We start from the raw sequence: 24,213 nt of genomic DNA on the forward strand, positions 1-24,213 counted from the left end.
TTTGTTACTAAAAAGAATTTCCAACCCTGCCAAAGACTATTTCGCTTTCCCACCGCCAGGATGCGCAGGGAGCGGCTGTTACAGTCTTCCGAGCCGCCTCGAGAAACCGCATAAATTGTTATCACAAGAAGCTAATATAAATAAAACAAGCGTTGAAATCTCCCGTCTTTAGCTGTAGATCACGTGACACATCAAAGGCAGCACAGCCTTTTATTCCCTCTTCTCTTTAATGTTGTGTTTACTGGATAACCCTCCAGATGGCACTTATGTCGAACCCTAGCGAAACACGCTAGGCGTAATAGAGGGCTATCCGGTTTTCTGCAAGTTCAACTACTCGAATTCCGAGACGAGACTGAAATTTGCCTCTTTGCGGCACAATCCCTATCCAGGTTTAAATCCACTTTATGTTCAGATTTGCAAATCGGGACTGGACCTACAGTTTAAAGTAGGATCCGAACCACTATGCAATGTGCCTCCACCGGGGATCGAACCTGGGATTGCAAGGCGATAGTGTTTCCAGTACGGCATCCGGGAGACCAACCCATCCCTATCAAAGAGTATAGATATTACAAGTTCGACCGACGTGGTTTCCCGTGTGAAGCAAGTTTAACCATCGTGCAGAAGAAATAAACTGGCACAAGAGCCAAAGCTCCATAGGAGGGCGTGCACATTGCTGTAGATATCTTCAACAATGAGAAATTAGCCTAACGGTGGTGAACAACTGCGCGTCCAAAGTTTAATTCTGACGTCTTTCAATGTACGTACAAATCCAAATATTACATGGCGCACTTTTCTACCTTGATTGTGATGGCACAAGTGCAAATCTCCTTACAGTTGTCTAAGCAGACTGCGCATGCGCTCCTTCGCTTAGCAGAAATTGTTTGGGACAGCTTCGGCAGAGAGCATAGGCTTTGGATTCAAATTGCGTCGACTAAAGCATATCATTTCCAGCATTCGGCCGCTCTGAGGACAATTCAATACTTGTCTTCCCTAATCCCTATACTTTTTGCATACGCTGTATTACAATCAAAAGATAATTTCGAGTGTTCATTAATCGAACTTATGATCCAAACAATAGGCAAACTTATGATCCAAACAATAGGCAAATGTAAATCTGGAACTTTTGATCTAACATAACAAAATTATCCCTCAGAAACAAAGTTCAATGTTGTTACAGTCAGTATCCAATTTATTAAACAGAATTAGATATATTGGTAAAACATACTTGGATGGTTATTCCACAGATATATATATTCATATTGCTTGCTAAGGAAAGGCTTAATTCATGCTAGATTTGTTGAACTCCATATTTGAAGGCATTCTTTAACTCGATGTCAGTGTCCCTTTTGCTTTGTCCGTTGCTGCAAAATTGCCTCATCACTGTTGCCTCATTCGTTCCGGAGAAACACTGTGACATAGATTGTTCTACTAATGGAATAAATAACCTTCGTGGGTGGCGCTCTTTGTCCAGTCATTGTCGACAACACGCCGCTGTTACTTTTAGCTGTCTCTTTTCAAAACTTGTAACTCATCAGAGCAGAATGGTTGCTGTCCATGTTCGGTGACGTTATCAATAATAGGCTCACATGTCAAGCGTGGGACGTCAGCTGCTGCCACCGTGCGGTATTCTCATTGCAACTTGTCGGCTACTGGAACATTTTGCAGATCTTAATCACAGTGCAGGCCTAGGCGTTCCAGAATAAACGAGTTGAAACTTTTTTTTAGAGTTGTGTGTGCACACCAGTTTGAATAGTAGTTTATGTTAGAATTACCCTCTTTTGCTTGTGATGTACAGTAATTTAAGAATGCTAACGTAGGCGAACACTTAATTTTCAGTCATTTATTCAGCATATTCTTCATTTCGAGGACCTACACCTTATATATTTATTTGGCTGTGAATAAAATCTTGCAGAGTACATTATCTTGAACAGGATTTGTTATTGCAACTTGTACAAGCTCTCCTCGGTTTCTATCCCTGATGGAAGCACAGTAGTTCAGATCCCGCTTTAAACTGTACGTCCAGTCCCGATTAGCCTTACTGTGCATAATGCATATAGTGGACTTAAAAATTCAAACAAAGCAACCGCGAATGGACCACCGGAGATTTAAACTATCAGCAACTGAGTGCTATTGCTGCGTTCTGTTACCATTTTTATGCAAATTTCGAGTCAACATTTCAGGATCGCATGGAGTTTCTTTCTTTCCATTTTTTTTAATCGAGAGTTACGCATTCGCTTCAACTTTAATATCAGCTTTGGTTATACACTGAAAATATCCAAGTCCCCTCCGCCACATTTGTTACAATTTGTTCAGTTTGGTTCTTTCTTTCATTAGGAATTGCTCACACTTGCACGTACTTGACGTGCATAATACTTTGGACGAGTTAGGAATTCAATGCGCTGAATGAAGAAAGTAAGAGCAACACGTCCCAGACGAGGTCGGCTTTGCCAATTTCGGTCTCGCTGCTGACAAAATGAAACCTTGCATAGCTGCCTACAAAAGGTACCCATATTCGGCCACGAAAGAGAACAGCGAGTAGATAAAGGGGTGTTATTGAACTGCTTGAATTTTGTTTCATAGGTGCCTGATACCCTACAGGCAGGGTTGGCAAAATTTGTGTTTTTTTTAAAAAGAACAAAACAAACTGTTTTTTTTTGTTTAAAACATGTTTTTTTTGTTTTAAACATAGTTTTAAACATGAGTTAAAAAAAACATGTTTTAAACAAAACAAATTCAACCTTTTCCCAGTAAATTATAGTTAAAGTCGTTAAAGAGAAAAAATACTCATTTTTATGAGTACATTGGCGACAAGGACAGTTTATTTACCTTTGGAGATAAGGTTTACCATACTGCAGGGTAGGGGTGTGCGGGTCAGAATTTTTTGGGTCGGGACGGGAAATTCTTTAAATCCCGACATTCGGGACTGGGAAAATTCGCAATTTCCCGAAAAAGTCGGAAAATTTTCGGGACGGGATGTGTTCGAAATTTCCCAAAGCTCTTTAAATCTGGAATTCTACCCGTAATTTCCATCTGAAGTGCTTGTTTTTGCACTTCTGGTACAAAACCACAATGCAGAGAACGTCTAGAATTGACGACGTTTTAAAATGACCATTCGGAATTTCCAGACTGCTTGGGATCCCAAAAAGTCGGGAAGTCATTTCCGGAAGTCGGGATCGGGACGGAAATTTTCTTTCCCGATCCCGGTCCCAACTTTTCGGGATCCCGCACACCTCTACTGCAGGCATAGGCGCCGACTCCATGCGGCTTGGGGGGCTCGAGGCCCCCAATATTAACAATATGGTTAATTTTGCCTAAGAGGATCTAATGTATTATTTTGCTTCTCTTGTAAAGCTTACTCTGAATTGTGCCACATGAACTTAACTTTTAATACACATTTAAAATTTTCTAGACCATCAACTTTGGGGGACTGAAACCGCTAAACCATCAACTTTGGGGAGGCTATGACCAGAGACAGCAAAACGCATGATTTATTACTAGTATATACTACGTATATAATTATGAGTATTGTTAAAAGTTTTACTAAAAAAAAAGTTTCAAAAGACGATGTGCATGAACTAGGGTAGTGGATGGGACGTTCGGGCTACAAATGGCTCTCGCATGGCATGACATTCAGAACGAGATCATTGATATATTAGGGAGATCTGTTTCGCGCTCCATGGTAGCAGATAATAAAAGTCGGGAATATTTTGCTATTATGGTTGACGAAACTTGTGACATATCCATCCGTGGACAATTAATATTCTGCATTCGAACTGTGAATAAAAAAATGATATTTTTGAGGAATTCATGGGCTTTTATTAGGGGTGTGCGGGACGGGATCGGGACGGGAAAAATTTTCAATTTCCCTATTGAGTCAGGAAATGTTCAAAATTTCCCGAAGCTCTGAAAATCTCGAATCATACGTCATTTTCAGTTTAAGTGATTTCTGGATTAAAAAGTAACAATTTACGGTAAGTTCCAGAAATTGACAATGCAGAAAACGTCGAGAAATAACGACATTTTCAAATGACAATTCGGTATTTCCCGACTGCACGGGATCCCGAAAATTCGAGAAATCATTTCCCAAAGTCCGGTTCGGAACGGGAAATTTTTTTCCCGATCCCGTTCGTAACTTTTCGGGATCCCGCACACCCCTAGCTTTTATGAGATTCCGAACACTGAGGCCAAAACTTAAAAAATGGAGAGAGTGAGTCATTCATTAATTTATTTCAGTGATCAGAGCCCCGCAATAATTTTGACAAGTCGGCGCACGTGACTGCAGGGACAAAAGTTGTGGGTAATAGCCTCCCTTTTTCCGCCACTACTTAAGTAGCTTAGGATTTATATTCATCTAAATTTCAAGAAACTAAATATTATAGAATTACTATCCTCGTCCTGAAAAAATCACGGTGAAATATCTCCTGCTGCCTGAGCAGTTTATATAGCAGAAAACAACCTGCAGTGTCATAATAGATTCTCCAGATGAATTTATCTTTCAAAGTATAAAATTATGTTACCAAAAGTAAGCATCTGCGCTTCATTCAGTAATACAGACCAATGAATAGTATCGCAAAAGAAAAAAAAATCACGTCATGATCAAAATCACGCATTTTGTATTTAGATATTAGATTCCATTTCCAGCTTCCACCAGTCTCAAACTTACAGGACAATACGAAACAAGGAACTGAGAGGTTTCAATTTCTACGGTAAAGCACAGGTCTTTCTTGTCACACAACAATTTTGCTACCTTGTGCATACATAGCTAGCCTGCCTTACCTAACAACATAGGCATTTAGCCTAAAATTAAAAAGCTTTCTCCCGTGACGTCAGAACATAAGGTTGCTCAAGTGTTGTGCGATAAGTGTGACTGTAAAGCAAGGATTAATTGACACAGATTCAATGAAAAACAGGGTTGCCAAACAAAAAAATTATCACAGACTATAAAATATCTACCACCAAAATGTGTTTTAAACACTTGTAAAAGAAACATGTTTAAAACACATTGTTTTAAACGTTTAAAACATTTGTAAAAAAAACAAAGCCGTGTGTTTTAAACGTTTAAAACAAAGTGTTTTAAACACTTTTGTTTTAAACATGTCAACCCTGCCTACAGGTCGCTATGGGTTCGAGGCGAAGCTATAAGAGGCACCTTCAATACAACGCAATATATGTAGGACAAAAATTAAACTGGCTTCTCTTTTCAATAAAAGATAATCATACTTCGTGAGCATGTTGTATAGTTAACTTGCTTATTCACCGATGATTTTATCAGTGTTTGTTCATCTTTCTATGCAAAGACTCTAAGCCTGGAACCATTTTCTGTAAACTGGTTGCATAATATATCTACACTTGGATGCACAAGTATTGTTCGGCAAATTGTCCATGACTATTTCCATTATTTTTTTCTCTTGCATTATACGTGTTTTTAAGGAACTGATTTTTACGTATGCTGGAACAGAGGTTATAAACAGCTTGTTTGATGTTTTGTTTCAATCCTTAAAGCTGTCATTGCGAAAGATAAATAGGATGACGCGGTGATGGACAATTTGCTTGGTAATGCTTATGCATCCCACTCTACGTGTATTTATGTATTCAGGTATTTACATGTGCATATTGCAACACTGTCATTTTACATTCCATTGATATAGCCTATTACTTTACGAGCATTACGTCATTGCGTCAGTTGGATTACTCGTCGATTATGTTAACCACAACGCTATCTGGAGACCCATTTTCTATTTCATGAGGATGTTACATTATCTTATTTACTTCTAATAGGAGTAGTAATGTGTCTCTCCTCTTTGAGGAACGCGAATATTAATCATTATAACATATGGAATTGACATGTCTGTAGAAATAGGAAGCAAAATGGAGGGACAACTGAGAAGAACGTGAACATTTACAGAGAGAGAGTATGGCATTAGTGCAATTCCACCATGAACCTGAGATCTATGTACCTAACAACATCAAATGTTCTGTTCATGCAAGAGGATTTTATTTCTATTTACGAGCCCTTATACATACACAAGTGCGACGGTAGTTCTAATCTGACAAGTCACGGATCACGGTAATGTAACTTTTGGTACTTTAAAACACGTTAACACTCTTACGAACAACTGAATTCAGAAAATGAGGGGAACATAACACGCTAGTCACGATATTTTTCAAAAATTTCAAGCCAAGGATCTATCCTAATTGACATTTAATCAATGACCTGTTGCTGCTAGCCAAGAGCTTTCCTTGAGAGAATTACGGCGAGCTTCGTTCCTTTCATCGAGCAGCGTTGCCAGTGCCTCTTGCAATTAAATCTCTTAAACCTCATTGAAAAATCACTAAGTTACAAATTGCAGACATCATGGGGAAAACCGAACATGCAACAAGTAATATTGACATAAAATATAACTAAATTGAACAGTGGTTGATAAAATACCGAAACTACATTTTAAACAATAGCTGCTAAAATACAGGTAACTTTAATACAAATTCAACAAAACGTACGGCCGATTACTAGTTTACTTTCTATTGTATTTTCAGAGTTTGATCTCCGATGGAGGTACATTCCACACTTTAAACGAAGGTCCATTTCTGACTACCATGTCTTGAGTATAAAGTGATTTGATTTGATTTCTGTTATTTAGCGTCGCTTTTCTGCAACTTTTGGCTAATCGCAACGATGAGGATGGGTGGTGATATGATGAAACTGATGAAGAAACACTCACTCATGCATAAAGAAAACATCCATGCTGGGATTACAATCCTGGACTACTGGCGTCATAGCGCGCTGTGCTAAGATCTCCGCTACATAGGCGTGATCAGACCCTCTGATTAAGGGGGGCAAAAGCCTTGATGAAATTCAGTGGGAAGAAAGAAAAACGTCATTTCATCTCACTGTTTTATTGTATTGATGGGTACTAAACAGGGGGGGGGGGGTGTATAGTTTCTGTCCGGACATACCGATAATCACTCTATTAGGAGAATCCCAGCTTCTTTGGCACAAAAGTTCTCTTGTTCCCTTCCCCCGTTATTTTCCTTCTCTGTAGTTCAAACTAATTTACACATATACATGATTCCGTACAGCAGATTCAAAACAACTATACATACTTTATTCATTTCCAATGTGTCACCAATTTATTCTGTGACCAAGTGTAACACAACAAGGCTAACGAACATGCGCGCCGACTACGTGGGTGCTCCGGGGCCCGAACACCCACATAAATAATCTTGTGGTGCGCCGCACCCACAAGATTTTTAGTTTGATAAAAAACAAAATAAAATAAATATTTCCCACTTGCCATTATCAAAAAATAATAAGCAATTAAAACATTGAGATGGGACAGACTTTGATAAAGACAAGCTAACATTGCACAGGACATGTTTCTAGATGTGTGCAGAACGAACAAAGAAAAAGTGGGCAACTTGTCAGACATTACAAATATTTTAAGTAGAGAAAACAGTGGTCCCATGCGTGAAATGCTCACAGAATTTGTGAAGTTTGTACGGGTGATTTTAACAATACCTGTTACTTCTTGTACCTCATTTTCAAAACGATTTTGCGGTCAACAATGACCCAAAAAACATTGAATGATTTGGCAATTTTGCATGTTCATAAAGAAATGACTAAAAATATTGACATTACCAAAATTGCAAAAAAAATTCAGAAGTGCAAATGACGTAAGAAGGAATATGTTTTATATTGAAAGTTAACATGTCATGATTATTATTATTATTATTTGGTACATAAAGTTAGTCATTTTGTAGTTTCTGTTCACAACAAAATCCTTACATACTTCTTTCTGCAATACAATTAAAATTATTTGCATTTATGCAGATTATTTCATTTTAATTTGTATGAATGTGGTATTTTCTTTTAATAACGTGTTGATAATATCATTGCCTCTTGCAATCATTGTGCATGTAAGTTGTTTAAAGTATACAATACTTGATAATTACAGATCTAAACGCCATTGATATGCACCCACAGAAATTTTGTAAAGTCGGCGCCCTTGCTAACGAATAAAATGCGCGAGTCTTAATAACAAGTAACTTGCTCGAGAACAAAGTGAGATCGTACAATTACATAGGAAATAAACCCGCCATAGTTGCTTGGAAATACTTTATTTTCTGAAGAGAATAATATTGTTTAATAAGGGCAATAAGATTTCTCTACACTAAATTCCTAAGTGATAATATTAGGAGGGGCAACTGCTACCCCCTTGCCCCCTCCCCCGTGCGCACGCCTATACTCCGGTACCGAGGCCGGCAACCCTAAAGTGGGCTTAAACTTTCTTGACAAAAAAACATACGAAAAGAAGCTTCGTTTAGTGAATACTAAACTGAGTTGGCAACGACGTCGAGGAGTTGACTACAGTGAGTAACATCAAGCAAATCAATTCCGTAACAGTTGAGGATAACACTTTCACACACTTTAAAGAGAGGCTGTCACACGCACGATACAATCAGTGAAAACATCTAAGCGTTAAACGTCAGATAATGATCGCTATTTACTGCGTGTAAGGGCTATAATTAAATAACATCCTTGCCTGGTACAGAGATAGTAATTGATTTCAGAAGTCACGAATTCGACCACAAGAAAAGTTGAAAATCTTGATTGGAAGTTATTCAGTCTTTCTTAATTTCGAAAGTATTCTCAATGAAATAGGTTTCAAGCGTGGCAGTATAATGTGGCAAAGAACATGCGTCACTGAGCTTACCTGTAATTTAGAGGGGGTTGTGCAGAATGTTTCAAAAGTGGCACAACCCGAATTTTCATCATTAATAATGTGAAAACCGTAAGAGGTATTGACACTGGTTTGCGTATTTTAAAGCTTCGTTCATTGATACGTCGTTCATAAATTCTGTACATTCTCGTCAACAGCAAATGGACATCTACAGCAGGAGTGTGTGTCCCATAACCTATTTCATAAGTTCATCCTCATCGTCGCGATTAATCTAGACAGAAAAGCGGTGTAAAATAACCGAAAGGAAAGATACAACACCTACAAATTAATTAATTGTGAAAGTATTGATACCGAGATGGACTTTAAACATTGAGATTAGAACGAGATAGTGTCAAGACTCGGTATCGTTCTAGACCTTGGTAAACTGTAATGTAAAGAAAATGTCTTCATTATGCAACGTATTGAGGTATACCAAGCGAATATCTACAATTATCTCATGGATGGAAATAATCAATTAGTGGCAACACAACCTGTGCATCAGGATAAATTCGAACCAATTATTTTTTTTAAATTTTTTAATTAATAGGTTAATAAAATTAATATATGTATTATCATTAAAATAGAGCAATTAACCTTAATAATTGTTATTGTTATTATGACATGAACATGTAAAAAGGATATAGGTATAAGAATAGCTTTCCTCCAAAGAAATTAATTTCAAGAAACTTTAATGGACTATTTATTGATTATCAAAACGATTGTTAGGTCCAGCTGTTGAAAAATAAAGTCCTGATGATTTTTATCGTATGAATTTTCGCAGGAACTGTCAACGCAGAACTGTATAATCACAATCTACTACTTCCCTTTATTGTAAGTAATAATAAATAAATATTATACAAGTATTTTGCTAATTGAATTAAGCGTTTCGGGGGATCCAGTACCTCTGACCCCCTTCGAAATACGTCCTTGCCTCTAAGGGGAAACGAAAAGGTAAAACGTTGTTTGCCATAATAAACTGTATGCGGTGCCACGCTGTATATGATGTTTATACTACGAACAGTTGGATCCATAAGTATTGCTCAGCAAATTATCCACTACTATTTTCGTTGGTTCTTATCTTGAAGCTCTCTCATTGCATAAAACAAAGGAAGTAAACGTGGTGATTGACAATTTGCTTGATAAAACTTATGGATCCCACTGTACGTATTTCGAGACTAGAGGCGAGACCGATAATTGCCGTTTTGCACCGAGAACGAGAAAACCTCGTCACACGTGAGAGGAGACGACAATCTCTTGGTGCAAGTCACATGAATGTATATTCCCGTATGCCACCATACCGAATACCAATTAAGAAAATCACACGCCAGCACGCAAATGAAAGGGAAATCCACAGACTTACGATCTAGACTAACGTCCATGGACGTTACAACATAATGATTGCAATCTGAAACCGGTTAAAAATATGAAAACTGTTGAAGAGCGAGTTTGATAATTCTCACATCGCAGAAAAATTACTAGTTTCCTTTTATATTTGTGGAAAAGATCAACCGTTTGAAACAGTGAACACTAAAATCCACAGACTTACGAACTAGACTAACGTCCATAGACACTGCGCCATAATCGCAGCAATCGGAAACTGCGGTTAGATCTGAAAAGGGTTGAAGAGCGAGCGAGTTCATTAATTCTCACATCGCAGAAAGATTACTTGTTTCCTTTCACATTTATGGAAAGGCTCAACCGTTTGAAACAAGTGAACAGTTGACTACCGCACCAAGGGATGACGGATGATCGAAAATTCTAAGCATCCGCTATCTTCCACCAGCTGCATCAGAGACAAACGACCCTCTTCAAAAAAGATTACGTTTCCCAGAAGTAGATTGAGAGTCCAAGTCAAGGGGTGGATATATGCGATACACACGCATCAGGGATTTCTGACGGGGTGGTAACTTGAAACGATGAAGATTTTCTTTTTGTAAAGTCTTGCCTTGTTCTATGATTTATGAACCAACATGGTGAATCAGTTGGAAAGGAACTAACAAAAAAGACTAAGAGAAAAACTTAGTGGGAGTTCCTCGACTACGGGATGGTTATGTCCACTCCCTAAGATTGGTCAAACATTAAGGTGGGTACACACTAGGTCATTTTTGTTCTGGTTATTATTGGTAAAGCCGACTAAAAAAATGACCTTTACATATTGGTTTGATGTAATGTGTCTTCATTAATTAAGTTACCTCCTATTGCCGATAATATTTTTGTAGGATCTCGTTCTGGGTCTCTTGGTTTCTTCTCGAATCTTGAAACATTCCAGTTGTCAGTTTTACTTCACACTTCATCAAACAGCACAGACAACTAGACAACAAATCTACAGTACAAATAACCTGACAGGCATTTGATGTCTCAATAAGTCGAATCGGAAAGCTAATTTGATATAGGTGTAAATGTATGCAGGACCACAACAGTAGCATAATAAACTGAAAAAAAATAGTTTTTACATCATATCCCAACGTGCAGCAGTAACCCATATAATTTAATTTCCTCAAAACTCTGGAATAGCGAAACTTGTACAGTGGGCTGCACAAACATTGCCCGGCATATTGTCCATGACTATTTTCATCAATGTTTCTCTTGCATTCTGTTTTTAAGAATGGATTGTTAGGTATGCTGATACAGAAGTTGTCAACAGCTTGTATGACATTTTGTTACAATTCCTGAAGTTCTCATTTCGTAAAACAAAGGGAATAAACTTGGTGATGGACAATTTGCTTGGTAATATTTATGAATTCCAGTCTACACCCATAAAACAAAAGATATTAGAAACCAAAGTAGACCTATTTTAAGCTAAAATCAAGGTAACACACACGCCATCACACAAATATATATATTTTTAAAAAATCCCGGTACAAATGGAATGACTGATGGGAAGGCTTGAACTACCCACACCAATGTTCAATCTCTCCCCTCAACTTAAACGCTCTATTAAAGAATCGTTGGATGCGCAAAACAAGCACTCTACAAGTTGATCAAAGTTCCACATCGCCCTCCTCTATTACGAAATTACCGCACTGGAATAAATTAGTGATTATTACTCATGAAGCATACCGCATCACGAGCGGTAAGCACGGCTTCGGCATCGTTAAATTCATCACACTCCACGAGATGTTCATTTTCTCATCCACAGCTTCATCGGTGCAGTCATCATTTTTATCACGTTACGCACTGATGGACGTGGTGGTTAGGGAGGAAATTCGTGGGGAGGGGCCTAGTGTTGCCTGTACACAACTTCAGAGCTATGAGCACTTGTGTAACAATGACTATAAAGAAATTTGTAACTATCAGTTCCTTCTTGATTGACAGTTTGGGAGTAACGTCACATGCAACTTTACTTTCTCGTTACCTACGTCAGTAACGCGTTACTGAAATTACAAGAGTAATTTCTTGCGTTGCCTTGAAAAATCCAGGACTGGAGGCTTTATTTGTCAGAACGAAACATGCTTTTTGTGTTGTTTGAAACTTGTGCATGTGAAGTTACGCTGGGAAGACTTCTAAACGTTTGCTGACTGCTCTTCATATTTTTCAAAAGTTGGCGCTCCTGAATTCTTACTAAAATAATAAAGATCCATATATCTGCTCCGAAAAGAGAAGATTCATTGCATCCTCCAAAGTTAAAAGTTTTATTCGCACACTGGCACAGAATAATATATATTATATTTTACAATATACATAATTCTCCTAAGTGTGAGCATGAATTGATGAGTACAACATATGAGAATCAATCAGTGGATCAAAGAATTCTTACTGCAACTGAACATAATAATGTCAATCCATCACAAAGACATTTATGGCTAGAAAACATCTGTCTGCAACTGCATCCAGAAGAGCTCACTCTGCAACGAGTTGGACCAAAAGATCTAAATCCTCTGACAGAAGTCGAAGTTGTTAGTACTTAATGACTTAACCATTATGCATTGATTAATTACCTGTAGATAATGCAACAGGGGGTTTGATACAAGCCATCCATTGGTGAACTTATAGGTAATAAAATACCAATTGTCTGCAGGACTCAAGGCATAGGAGCAGGAATCGTGACCGATCTGTTATCATTCTGGCCAACCTCCTCGCGAAGGTCTTGATTGATGAAGTACGCTGCTATGAAATGTTTTCCCCCTTAGTGGGCCACTTATGTTAAAGAAAAAAGAACCTGTTTTCACTGTCACGTCGGATCTTTATTAAAGACAATGAGGGATGGCAGTTGGGAGATGGGGAAGAAGAGGGTAAGAGAACTGCTTGATGCATACAACGATAGTGCTGCTCCTGGCGGTGGAGTTGAACCGAAAAGTAGTTGAACTATGTGTCAAGTTGGGTCGGACATCTTGTCAAAGAAAGATTACCACTGTACCTAAAATAATGCGGGTACTCTTTTGCTTGTTCATTCTACATTCTGCTGTTACATTTTGACGACAAACTTGATGAAAGACAAACATCAATCGTGTCTTCAAGTTGCCGTTATGACATCGTACGTGCTGCATATGAAAATTAGAAACTGACCACATCGTGCAAACGATTCGATCAAGTGAAACTGTTGGGAGATACTGCCGTTTACCCTGCCATCTTGCGGCGCGTTTGAAATGGCTCACCTAGTGTTATATAGAATTGATGCCACGAAACAAATAGAAAATGTGTCGAACTCACGAATATCTTGGATTAAAATTGTACGATGCTGTAAGAAATGAACTCAGTAGTTTCTTTTGTGGTTGGATGCACAGTGTGATGCATAAATATTAACAAGCGAATTTACATGTATTCTTTTAAAGGCAATGTGATTGTATTGATACTGATGCAGAGCTTGTGCCAAATGCTTCCTTGGCGTTTTGTTTTAATTGCTAATCCTTGCAATTCGTAGACAAAGCGAATGAACAGGAAATTTGTGTTATATTTGTGCACCTTACTGTACAACACAGGTTTGTGGCATCACGGATATACCAAAGCAATGTTAAATAAATAACCCATCGAAAATGAAAAGACTATGCACCTTGAGCAATTTATGCTAGTGTTGAGTTACAGGGAGCAAATACTTATTTCATCTCGAAGCTGGAGGTTGAACGAATTATGCAAATTTAAAAAATCTACTTTAACCTCAATTCAGGTTATTTACGAACCTAAGCTTCGTTTTCGAAACGAAGGCATTTTCGGGGACTACACTTTCTTTCTGTTTGAAGCCTATGAACAAAACATCACACAGTCCACCCATATTTCCCACCTAATTTCGTCTCTTGACAAACTCTACAGAAACTCTGTAAAGCCAACACCCTTATTTATAAGCAACTGTTCAGGTTTATTTTTATACTTTAAATCTTAAAAGATAACTGAACATTATACACATACTTTGCCGTATTCTTTTCAGTTTGAACATAGGCCTATATGATAACGAAATATCTACTATATAAAATGTAAATTTCTCTCCTTTTTGTACATGCTTACGAAACATTTAATGACCTCGTAATGTAGTATGATAGATGGCTACTTAACCGTATTTTGACATTTTTAATAACTCCAATTACAGAGATAATTTATTGGCCGTACAGAGTGCTTCAAGGCAGATTAAACATTACGTCAGTGGTGTACAAAGGTCACTGAATGTCAAAAGATGAAGATTTTTCTTGATGCCATGTGCCACTTCGCTTGAGGTTCGTAAACTTGAAAAACACAAGGTTAAACGTTGTAAAACAAAAGTCTGTATTAACTCCACTTTATGCTCAAATACGCTAATCTCGATTGAACCAAGTTTCTCGTTGGTTTCTGCATCTCTGGGTTATTCCAGACGATAAGAATGGATAATAAACTAATACAAGGTCAAACATTCATTCCTTACTAGGAATTGGAACTTAGAGAACCTCTGGTTTCTCAGAGTATTGCGTAGCAATATCTACCGAGCCACGTGATGTATTAACACGAATCCTCTATCACTTCTTTTTATGCACAAAACATACGTACAAGTAGCTTGGTTCAGTTCTAAAATCTCTTACCACCAAAGCTTGAAATTTTGTAGAGAACAAAATGAAAGGGCATAAGTACATTACGCCTTCCTTGCTGCTGTTATACGTTCTATCTGCGTACAATGACGAGAGAGGAGAAGCAAGATGGGCTGTCTGTTTTTGTAAATATCCAGAAACTCTAAATGTATGCTTCATTAAACAAAAGTCTCGTAGCTACTCTTTAATCGGTAAAAAAAACTTAAATAAACTTTGCAGATCTCTTGTCTTAAAAGCAGCTCCAAAATGGACCTAGTGTAAAGAAACTCCCACTCTTTTGTCTCCTTTTCGGCACACAATAACATATCTCCTTAAGTTAAGCGGAGTGGTTAGCTCAGCGTGCAACGATACCAGATATCCCGGGTTCGAATCCAGACTTAGGCATGGGTGTTCTTTGCGAGTGTCCCTTCATCAATTTTATATTGCTCCTCATCGTCGCGATTAGCCAAAAGTGGCATAATCGTCACGTAATTTAACCTAACTCAATCAATCAATCAAGTTACCAGAGAGAGAAAGAATATAATTTGAAACTTTTGTCGCCGGGTGGAATATACACGGGAGAACCAGTGTGACGTTTCTTTTGCAATTGAATTTTACGTGTGATGCAGGCTGAACGCCCACACAAATACATATTCCAATAATAACTCAATACAAGCTAACGTATATGAGGCAAATAAACTACACATAAACGTATTGAAATAATACTACAACTCGTAGCAGTGAAGATCCCAACGTGACGTCATCTAACTGTGTTCCTTCTCAGACAGGCCTTCTATAAAATCTACCTTTCACAAAACGATTCCTTGCCATACAATCAGCAAAATCACAGATTATTCCTTACATTACGTTCTCCTTTTTTTTTTCTGCGACGAAAACCTCCAAGATCAACTAATACTTTTCTATTAGAGTGGCGGAAAGCTGGAAGTCAGCAGTCTTTTGTTGAAGCAAATTGAAGCGATGCCAAACAATTTCTGCTAACGCACAGCTGTTCACCATAATTACGCTATTTTGTTAGTTATTTCTGAAAATTTCAGCAACAATTTACACCCGCTTTTGGGCTTTAGCCTACTTATTTCTGCTTAACATAGATTCAATTTGCTTCAAGCGGCTTCCGCCAGTCTAGGATATTCAATACTCGTTGATCATGACCACAGACTTGAGATTCACATGCTACAAACCCAACGTGGCAGTTAAACTGTTATCGACTGTTTTAAGGAGGGGCGACTTTTAAAAGATATAAACAGGCACAAGAAGGTGGAAAAAATGAGAAGCACAAAACAGAAGCCATGTTTAATGACTGGAACCGAGAAGTAAAATTGGATTCACTTAGGCGTGGCATTGCGATTCATCAATCGAGCCAGAAGTAATTAAGGGTACTCAGAGCTCATTAATTTATACATTAATCACTAGTACATGGGGGCTACGTGGCGGACTGAGGTTGTTAATTAAAGGGAGGAGTTGATCATCACCCTCTCTCGTTCACTGACAACAGCGCCTCCAAGCGGACGGTTATGAAGGTGGAGGACACAAACGTCTTTGGAGGTTCTGCCTATTCCAGAGGAGACTGATTATTAAGAACATGAAAGGGGAGAGGGACCTGCTTTATTGTCTTATCATTATTCACAGTGATCATAAAAGGTCAGGTGATGCGCAGGGTGTTCATAAAGATCTTACCATTTTTGAAACTTAGCTGCGATTTGATGAACATAAGTATCGGTGTTTTAAACCTCCAGCTTTGGATATATTTTCTATAGTTCATACACTCGTACATGATAGAGTACGTCCAATGATTCAAATGTGATTATTCAAAGGTTTCTTAATGATATCACCTTTGGAAGAGGAAAGACAAATAAAGCACGATGTTACTGACTACATTAATCCATAGTCTGAATATCTATGTCGCCACAGTCTTTTAAACACTTCCTACCATCTTACACAAAACGAAACTATTTGTATTAAACTTCATATATTTTTAAAGATTACTTGAATTTGTGAAACATCTGTATAAGGTACTAGATCTTTCCTCTGATGTACTTTATTCGTTGCATATACAAAATACCAAACACCAAAAAAATTCGGTTCATAAAGTGACGTTATAAATGTTCGCCGGAAAAAAATTGCAAAAGAAATATAACGTAGGGCGAAAACCTAGTTAAGTCCTCATGCATGTATGTTCATTACTTGTCTTATTTTATGCCATGTATGTGTACCGCTCAGATGATAGCGATAGAGCAAGATTGGAGGGAAAAAATGTAATGAAACAGTCTGAGTTTCGTCAAAGGTCTTATCCCATAACTCATCTGGAAGTACTGGGGAGAAACAACGTAAAGAAGGCAGTAATGGTTGCTGAGGTGTGGATAAACCACCTGTCACTTACCAAACACCTAACTCATTCATGTGATGTGAAAAATATTTGGGCAAATACACCATAAAAATAACATGTGTCGAGTTTAAAAGAATACCTCCTTGAAAATCTAATTTTGTCCGTGTAGTTTTCTTCTTCCTCGGACAAAGCATATCCACGCGCTTGACAAATGCTATCTCACATTCAGGGCCACAGAGGGAGCTTTCAATTTAACAGGTATCCAAACGACGGAAGCATCGTGCCGTCCGACAGATGGCAGACGAGTACCCAATATAAAGCTTGTTTAGTGTCCTCTCCTGACAAGTGCGTTATCATCTCGGCGTAGAATTAGTCTTTTCTTCCTGCCGCTTGTTCGATGTTTACACAACGAAACACTTTCTCAAACTAAAAGCATTTTTTTATTATTAGGGATGGAGGTGGAATTTATAGAGGAGGAACCAACCGTCCGTGATTCGACGAATAAAGTGGCATATCTCGTGAAGGTTGTTGACTTTCTGAAGAATAAGAGTAGGCCTATGTAATTTTAACAGTCTTATGCAATAAAGTCCCACATGCGTGTTGCTTTAACAAAACAATATCCCCATGTGCATATTTAATACATACAATGTACGTATTATGATCCCTGAATATGGTTTAGCACATGAGAGAGTTAACATAACAGTCTTAAATACCAAGTATTTCACTTCCTTTTCTCTTTTGATGATTATTCGGAGCCCTCACGATTGCTGCCCTTCTACACGTGACCTAAGGGACAAATGGATGAAAAACTTAACAGGCAGGGAGGTGATAGAAGTGGTAGACGACAGAATAAAGATAAAGGAAGCGGGGCAGCAAGTGGGGAAATACCTGGGAGAAGTAAGAGAACGGCGGGGGAAAGCTATTAAGAGAAGGCAGCGAAATGAGTGATCATGCTCCAGACGAGCCATCTTTATAGTGTAAGTGTGTGTAAAGCAAAATGTAGGCGTGTTTTGGTGATAGTGCAGGAAAAGAGAAGTGAGGAGAAAGACTGGAAGAAGAACTGTCGAGGGAGGGGAAGAATGTGTATATAGGGGACAAAGTAAGAGACAGCTTAAACGAAAACTAAATGTAACAAAATAGTGGAGAAAAATCAAAAATATGTAGTGCGTACAGCCTATGGCTCGCACAAAAAGAAAATAAATCTGTCTATCTATAAAAAAAATAAGATGATGTGTCAAGAATTTGAAATTGTAACGAGCCGAAGCTTGGCAGTCTCATGTCTCTCTCGTCTCGAGTTGTAAGATGTCGATCTCGTTCTAAATTTCGTCTCAATCTATAAATACGTAACTCGTTGTCTCGAGTCTTGAAAAATTCAGTTTGATCATCGGTTTTTACGCTACGAACCCTAAAAAAATGAATATATGCAAACACGATGCACGAATGGAATAACTTTGGATTTGCAATAAACAAAATACATAACCTACCTCCAAATAATCTGATTGATATCCACTTGGTACGTCTGAATAAGTAGCGCAGAGGAATTTGGGTTTTCCAAGATTATACAATATGCCTTGTTCGAAGCGTCTGGTCTAATTCTGGTCTCCATTTTAAGCAGGTGATCTCGGTTTTTACCTCGTCTCTGTACCATCTCGACCAAGAATAAGCAGGACCCAAACTTCCTTTCTACATTTAAGCGGTGTTTATGAGACCTTTACTAAAGCCACCGTTGAAATGTTCTAAACTACTCTATAGTTACCAGCGGTGTGCGGGATCCCGAAAAGACCGGGATTGGGAAACATGTCCCGATCCCGACTTCGGGAAATGATTTCCCGGCTTTTCGGGATCCCTAAAAATCGTGAAATTGCAAATGGTCATGTATAGAAGTTGCTAATTCTTGATGTTTTCGATATATTAAGTGCCCGAAACTTCTCTGAAATTGTTATTGTTATTCCAGAATGCAATATCAATCACTTATTGGGGAAATGGCGTGTAGAATCGAGATTTTCAAAGTGTCTGGAAATTGCGAATTTTTTCCCGTCCCGGCCTTCGGGATTAAGAAAATTTCCTGTCCCGAACCGACCAGACAAGACCAGACCAAACTTTTCTGTCCCGCACACATTTAGTTGTTACACAACTCTCGGGGCAACTCGCCAGATTTTCACGTTTCACGTCATTAATAATTCTTCAAGCACATGAATCATTAAACCATGATTCTTAGTGTAAAAATAGCTACAAGTAATATCCAATTCGATATAGACACTAACTTTAACAACGCCCTTAAAATCTCTACTGAATGTAATTATGATGATTATTTTTATTGTTTTCCCTATCACCTCGAAAAGGTGTTACAGCCAACAGTTTCGAGTTTTCCACCCATATTATTTATCCATGGATATACTTATATTACGTGATTCAACTCCATCACTTCAATTCTCAAGTCAAGATTCAAGGTAAACCTGCTCGTCTTGAGATTCCAGGAACTAAAACTGGCGGCGCTGCTAGTCAAAGCGTCCGTCATCTTTGTCCGATCACTAAGCACGTAAAATATGACAATGGCTACTGTACTTTAATGGAGACATTTTCAAAGAATTGAACGTCCGACAGCTATATCCAAGGAATCTTCTACTACTGAGGATTAAGATATGGACAAAAAAAATGAACTGTTATTTAGTGTTAATTTATTCACGTGAGGCTGCTGTCTCATTTGCATATATTCCAGTCATAAGGGTACAGATCAAGACAGTGAAACTTGGTGAACATTCAGTAGGAAAGGCGTGGTTAAGAAGAAGTGAAAAGTGTTTGCCTTCGAAACAAAAATGTTTCTCTCAAAGGTTAAAAAATGATCACCCTCCCAATTTGTAAAAGCAGTAAGTTTAGTTTCTTAATGTGTAAAAACTGTAGTCTCAATAGTTGAATATCACAAAGGAAAAATCGGTAACAGTTCGGTATATCGGAAACACATTTCTTCATTTTTACAGAAGAAACTACTTACGGAAATGAGTTTCTGCAAGGTTTCGAACGTTCGTCGAAGTATTTTCTTTCATCGTGGAATATATTTGACCGGGAAATCATGTATTTTTCAAGAGAAATATCTCACCAACGCGCAATTGCCATTGCTTTTGCTACGTGAACTGCATGCTGCGTACGTTTGATGACGTAAGCCCCTGTTAGTGTTTCCAACCCCTTTTTTTCACTATGCTTGCCTAACCTAACCAAACCTTATCGGAAATGGTTCGTGGGGCTATCCGTGAATGTTTCGTGGGGATATCCGTCAGCTACCCGTGCATAATGTACAATTTCCACCGGTGACGAACACGATAGTAGGTATTTTTCGGTGAAGAAGGTTGGAAACACTGCATACTCACAAAGTGAGTCAAGATGTGGCCGCCATATTGTGTGTTACGGAAGCGAAGAAAGGAATTTAAAAAATCACTCTCTATGTGAAAAATTGCGTTTGTTTTCGTGTAAAAAGCATAATGTCACCTTGAACTATGTTCCGCAATAGACAATTGGTAAGTACGAACCATGCGAAACACAAAATATCCGATTTTAATGTGTTTCCGATATACCGAACTGGTACCGAAAAATCTTCCAGATCTTTGACTAGCAAAATCGAAAGAAATCGTAGTTTTAACATAATTGAAATATTTTAAATAAAAGGAGAGCAACAAACAAAACCACATTTTGGCGGGAAAACAATTTCTTTAATGATTTTGCAGCGCAGTGGTTTCAGGTTTGTGCTCTTTTACCTCCAGATTCTTGGGGGAAAAAAAGGTTTTAGTCCACTCTAGGAACTGCACCTGTGTTTTAAAATTGGATCCGAATACTAGTGGATCACCGAACTTAACTGGTCGATCTGGCAACAGCTTTACGGAACCTACAAGTAGTGATAGTAACAGCAAATGTAATTAATGCTAGTTGGTTGATTTACTTAAAATCGAATATTCGCTACAATTAGGCTACCTTCATTAAAGGTTCCACCTCAGAATTAGCCAGAAGTAACTGTGGAGAAACAACGGAAAAACCTCAGCTGAACATGAAGCACTTTTCAAGTCATAGCCGACCTGCGTCCTGAGCTAGATATACTAAAAATGTATTTCTTTCCGACTAAGAAACTGGGACTTCTGACTTAGTGTTTGTATCTAGAGGAGAAGACACCTTATCGTATCGATAGGAGAGATACAAAAATATGAGGGAAAAAAATACCAAGAAAAACAACAAAATAAGTTTTTGCACATTAAAGAACATTACATAGCCGCCCTCCCAATATTCAGATACCGCCCCCTGGGTAGGGTGGGATTCGTATTACCAAGCAAACCGCCCATTACCGCGTTTATTCTCTTTATTTTACGCAATGAGAGCTCTAAGGATTGTAATAAAAAAACCTAACAAGGTGCTGCAACTTCTGCATACGTAAAAATCTATTCCGTGAAAACTCCAACGATTTAATCGAAAACTTAATGAAAATAGCTTAACAATACCTGTGCACAATAGCAAAGATTGGGTGCCAAAACTTTGGCGCGGGGGGGGGGGGGAGCAAGGACAGTTCACTTTCTCTTTGTAGACTAGGCTTAACATAAAAGGCCATAGTGCGGGAGCAAAAGAGATAAAAATATGGGGAGAACTGTCCCCCACGCCCCCTATTGTCAATACAGATGTAAATGCGTCTAGATAAAGCACATTGCAAAGTAATTTGTGCGAACTTTTCACATAACGCAATCCTGCATTCTCTACAAATTCAATGGATTTAAAACAAAAACTCAATTCAACAAACCCAAAAAATATAGATCTTAAACTTATCGCACCCACTCCCCTCGACACCTTGAATTCGTGTGAATAATTTTCGTTACAGGAACCACCCGTTCATATTATCAACCACAGACCCCGCAAGACGCCTCTGACCAATGTGTTGTACGGTACAACAAATGACAACCTGTTATGGTACTAGATTTTAGTTTGCCAGGTAAAAAAAGAAAGAAACACCTTGAAGCGACTGCCAACACTAATAACGAATAATCATGACTGATTTATCTTCAAGTTATTCATAACTTCGATAAAATCATTGCCATTATACATTTGGCGACCAGAATTCACGAACTCTTTCAATAGCTATCATAACAGTGTCCGAGACAATGAATGACCAAGGTGCATACATAACAGGTAAGTAGAGCACAAAGACAGACAGAGAGGGAAAAAGTTTGGGTTCTCATTGGCTGCATTACCGTTCCCGGATCCCCTTTGGGGAAAGGAAAAAACTCAGGCCAGGAGAAAGGAAAACACTTATGAAGATAAAATCGACGCAGCCAGGTTTGTGAAGGGTAATGAGGTGCCAGATGGTACAAACGGCCTTGCACTGTTGAAAAGGGTTTCGGGGTGTTTCGGTGCGGGTGGAGATCAAATCAATGTTGCCAGATGCAGAAAATTTTCTCTAGATGCAGTGAAATGTATCGTGAGATGGAAATATTATGGAAAATTTCGGTGGATAGCTCAGAGTTGGATGTATAAATATTACAAGGCAAATTGTCCATCAATTTCACGTAATCCAAGGTTTCAACAACTGAAATAAAATGCCAATAAACTTCTGGAACAAATCTATTCCTTTGAAGCACGTAGCGTAGGACAGAAGAAAAGGGAAGAAATGGCAACTGACAATTAGTTGTTAATATTTGTACAGCTTACTGTAAGCCATGTATTTTAATGGGACTCTACTTTCTAAAACACATTTGGGGGCAGTGACGTGTCTGCAATTATTTCTGATATTACAATGCTTTTCCAAAATCAAATGTAGAACGGAAACTCATAATTCGGTGCCTATTGGGGAATGTTTTATTTAACGGGAAAATATGAATGAAATTGGGAAATACGCGTATTTCAAATACGGAAGGGGCATTGTGATTTCTTGGTATGGCAACACTGCTCTGCATCCTTCCTGCTTATAAGTACACACGCGCATACGCCAGTAGAGAAAAAAATAACTCCCCTTCCCAGCTTAAAGGAGTGTCGAAAATGAACAGGGCACACAGTTTGAAAAAGAAAATAAAAAAAAATTAAATACTTACCTTCAGCTGCACGGATCAGGTGTTGGCACAACAGCAACAGATGCAGGAAGAACGCCAGGGGAGTTATCGTCGTGGCGTTGATTGACATCGTCATCATGCACCAAGGGGCCTTCCTGTTATACCACCACCTTGGAACTTGCACAAGTTGCTAATGGGAACCGCCTTGTGCTGGAGTCACTTCGAGAAACCGATGATAAAATCTGTCAAGCACACACTAAAACACACTCCCGAGTCGTTTTCGAATTGTTTCTTTTCGCGGAAGCGAAAAAACCAACCGCCAAAGACTTCACAAAACAAAAGAAGCACAGCGAATCATCCCAGACTGTCTCTTCGGCGTGAGTTACGTCTTTGGACATTTGGTGTAGGCAGAGGGCGCCAATGTTCTTCCATCGACAGTCAATTGTCACCTAAAAAAAAATAATTCTAGACGTTGTGTTAGCTTTAAAACTGTGACTTATGTGGTTGTTAATAGATTATAACCGTTACAAGATTTGCTCAAAGCTAAATTTAAACCATTCTCTGGTTTAATGTCACGAAATGCATATGTTTTATTGACTATTAAAGCGAAACGTAAGCCAGTCGACCATCAATTTTCGGAAGTAACCGAAATCGAAATTGCTCTTGCTGGGCGGCGAAAGCAAAGGATCAACATTAATCACAAACCAAGTCGAAATAGGGTGAAGTGATTAACATCAGTTTTACGATCTGTTGCCCTTGCACTTAAAAACTTTCACTATGCAGTTGTTACAACATTAATCACAATTATTACCCCAAAACGATTTTGTGACCCCAGCACCTGTTCTGAAAATTCTGAAGCTTGACTATGACAATAGAAGTTAACATTAACACGGTATAAACTTAATGCTATACATATATAAAACCTGTCAACATTATCCAGAACAAATTTCCAAGCTATATTATCACTTTTTTGTTTTATTATTTTAAAAAAGTTAACGATATATAAAAACAAAACATCCTCCTATAACTTGGGAGTGTCAATAATTGAAAATAAAAGCTACGGCAGGAACATTTGTTACCAATTTATTATTACTACCATTTTCCTCTTAGATTCTTGCAAAGATGACATGATTAGGGCCACTAAATAATAAGTGCTTCAAAAATGA

At 38.3% G+C, this 24,213-nt stretch overlaps 1 protein-coding gene across 6 annotated transcripts in view; it reads right to left on the reverse strand.

Moving 5' to 3' along the window:
* LOC146004646 (von Willebrand factor D and EGF domain-containing protein-like) overlaps positions 1–24,213 on the reverse strand; it is a 179,497-nt gene that overhangs the window by 152,124 nt on the left and 3,160 nt on the right. For 5 of the 6 annotated variants that reach the window (XM_083143550.1, XM_083143551.1, XM_083143553.1 and 2 more), the window contains exon 2: positions 23,090–23,496. The exons of the other annotated variant lie outside the window; for it this stretch is intronic. In XM_083143550.1, coding sequence (XP_082999676.1) covers positions 23,090–23,186 — 97 coding nt within the window. In that variant the 5' untranslated portion in view covers positions 23,187–23,496. The remainder of the gene's footprint in view (positions 1–23,089; positions 23,497–24,213) is intronic. 6 annotated transcript variants of the gene reach the window in all.

Source organism: Lepisma saccharinum, chromosome 22 (genome assembly GCF_977018435.1).
Source record: "Lepisma saccharinum chromosome 22, izLepSacc3.1, whole genome shotgun sequence".
In the NCBI taxonomy this organism is placed as follows: Eukaryota; Metazoa; Arthropoda; class Insecta; order Zygentoma; family Lepismatidae; genus Lepisma; species Lepisma saccharinum.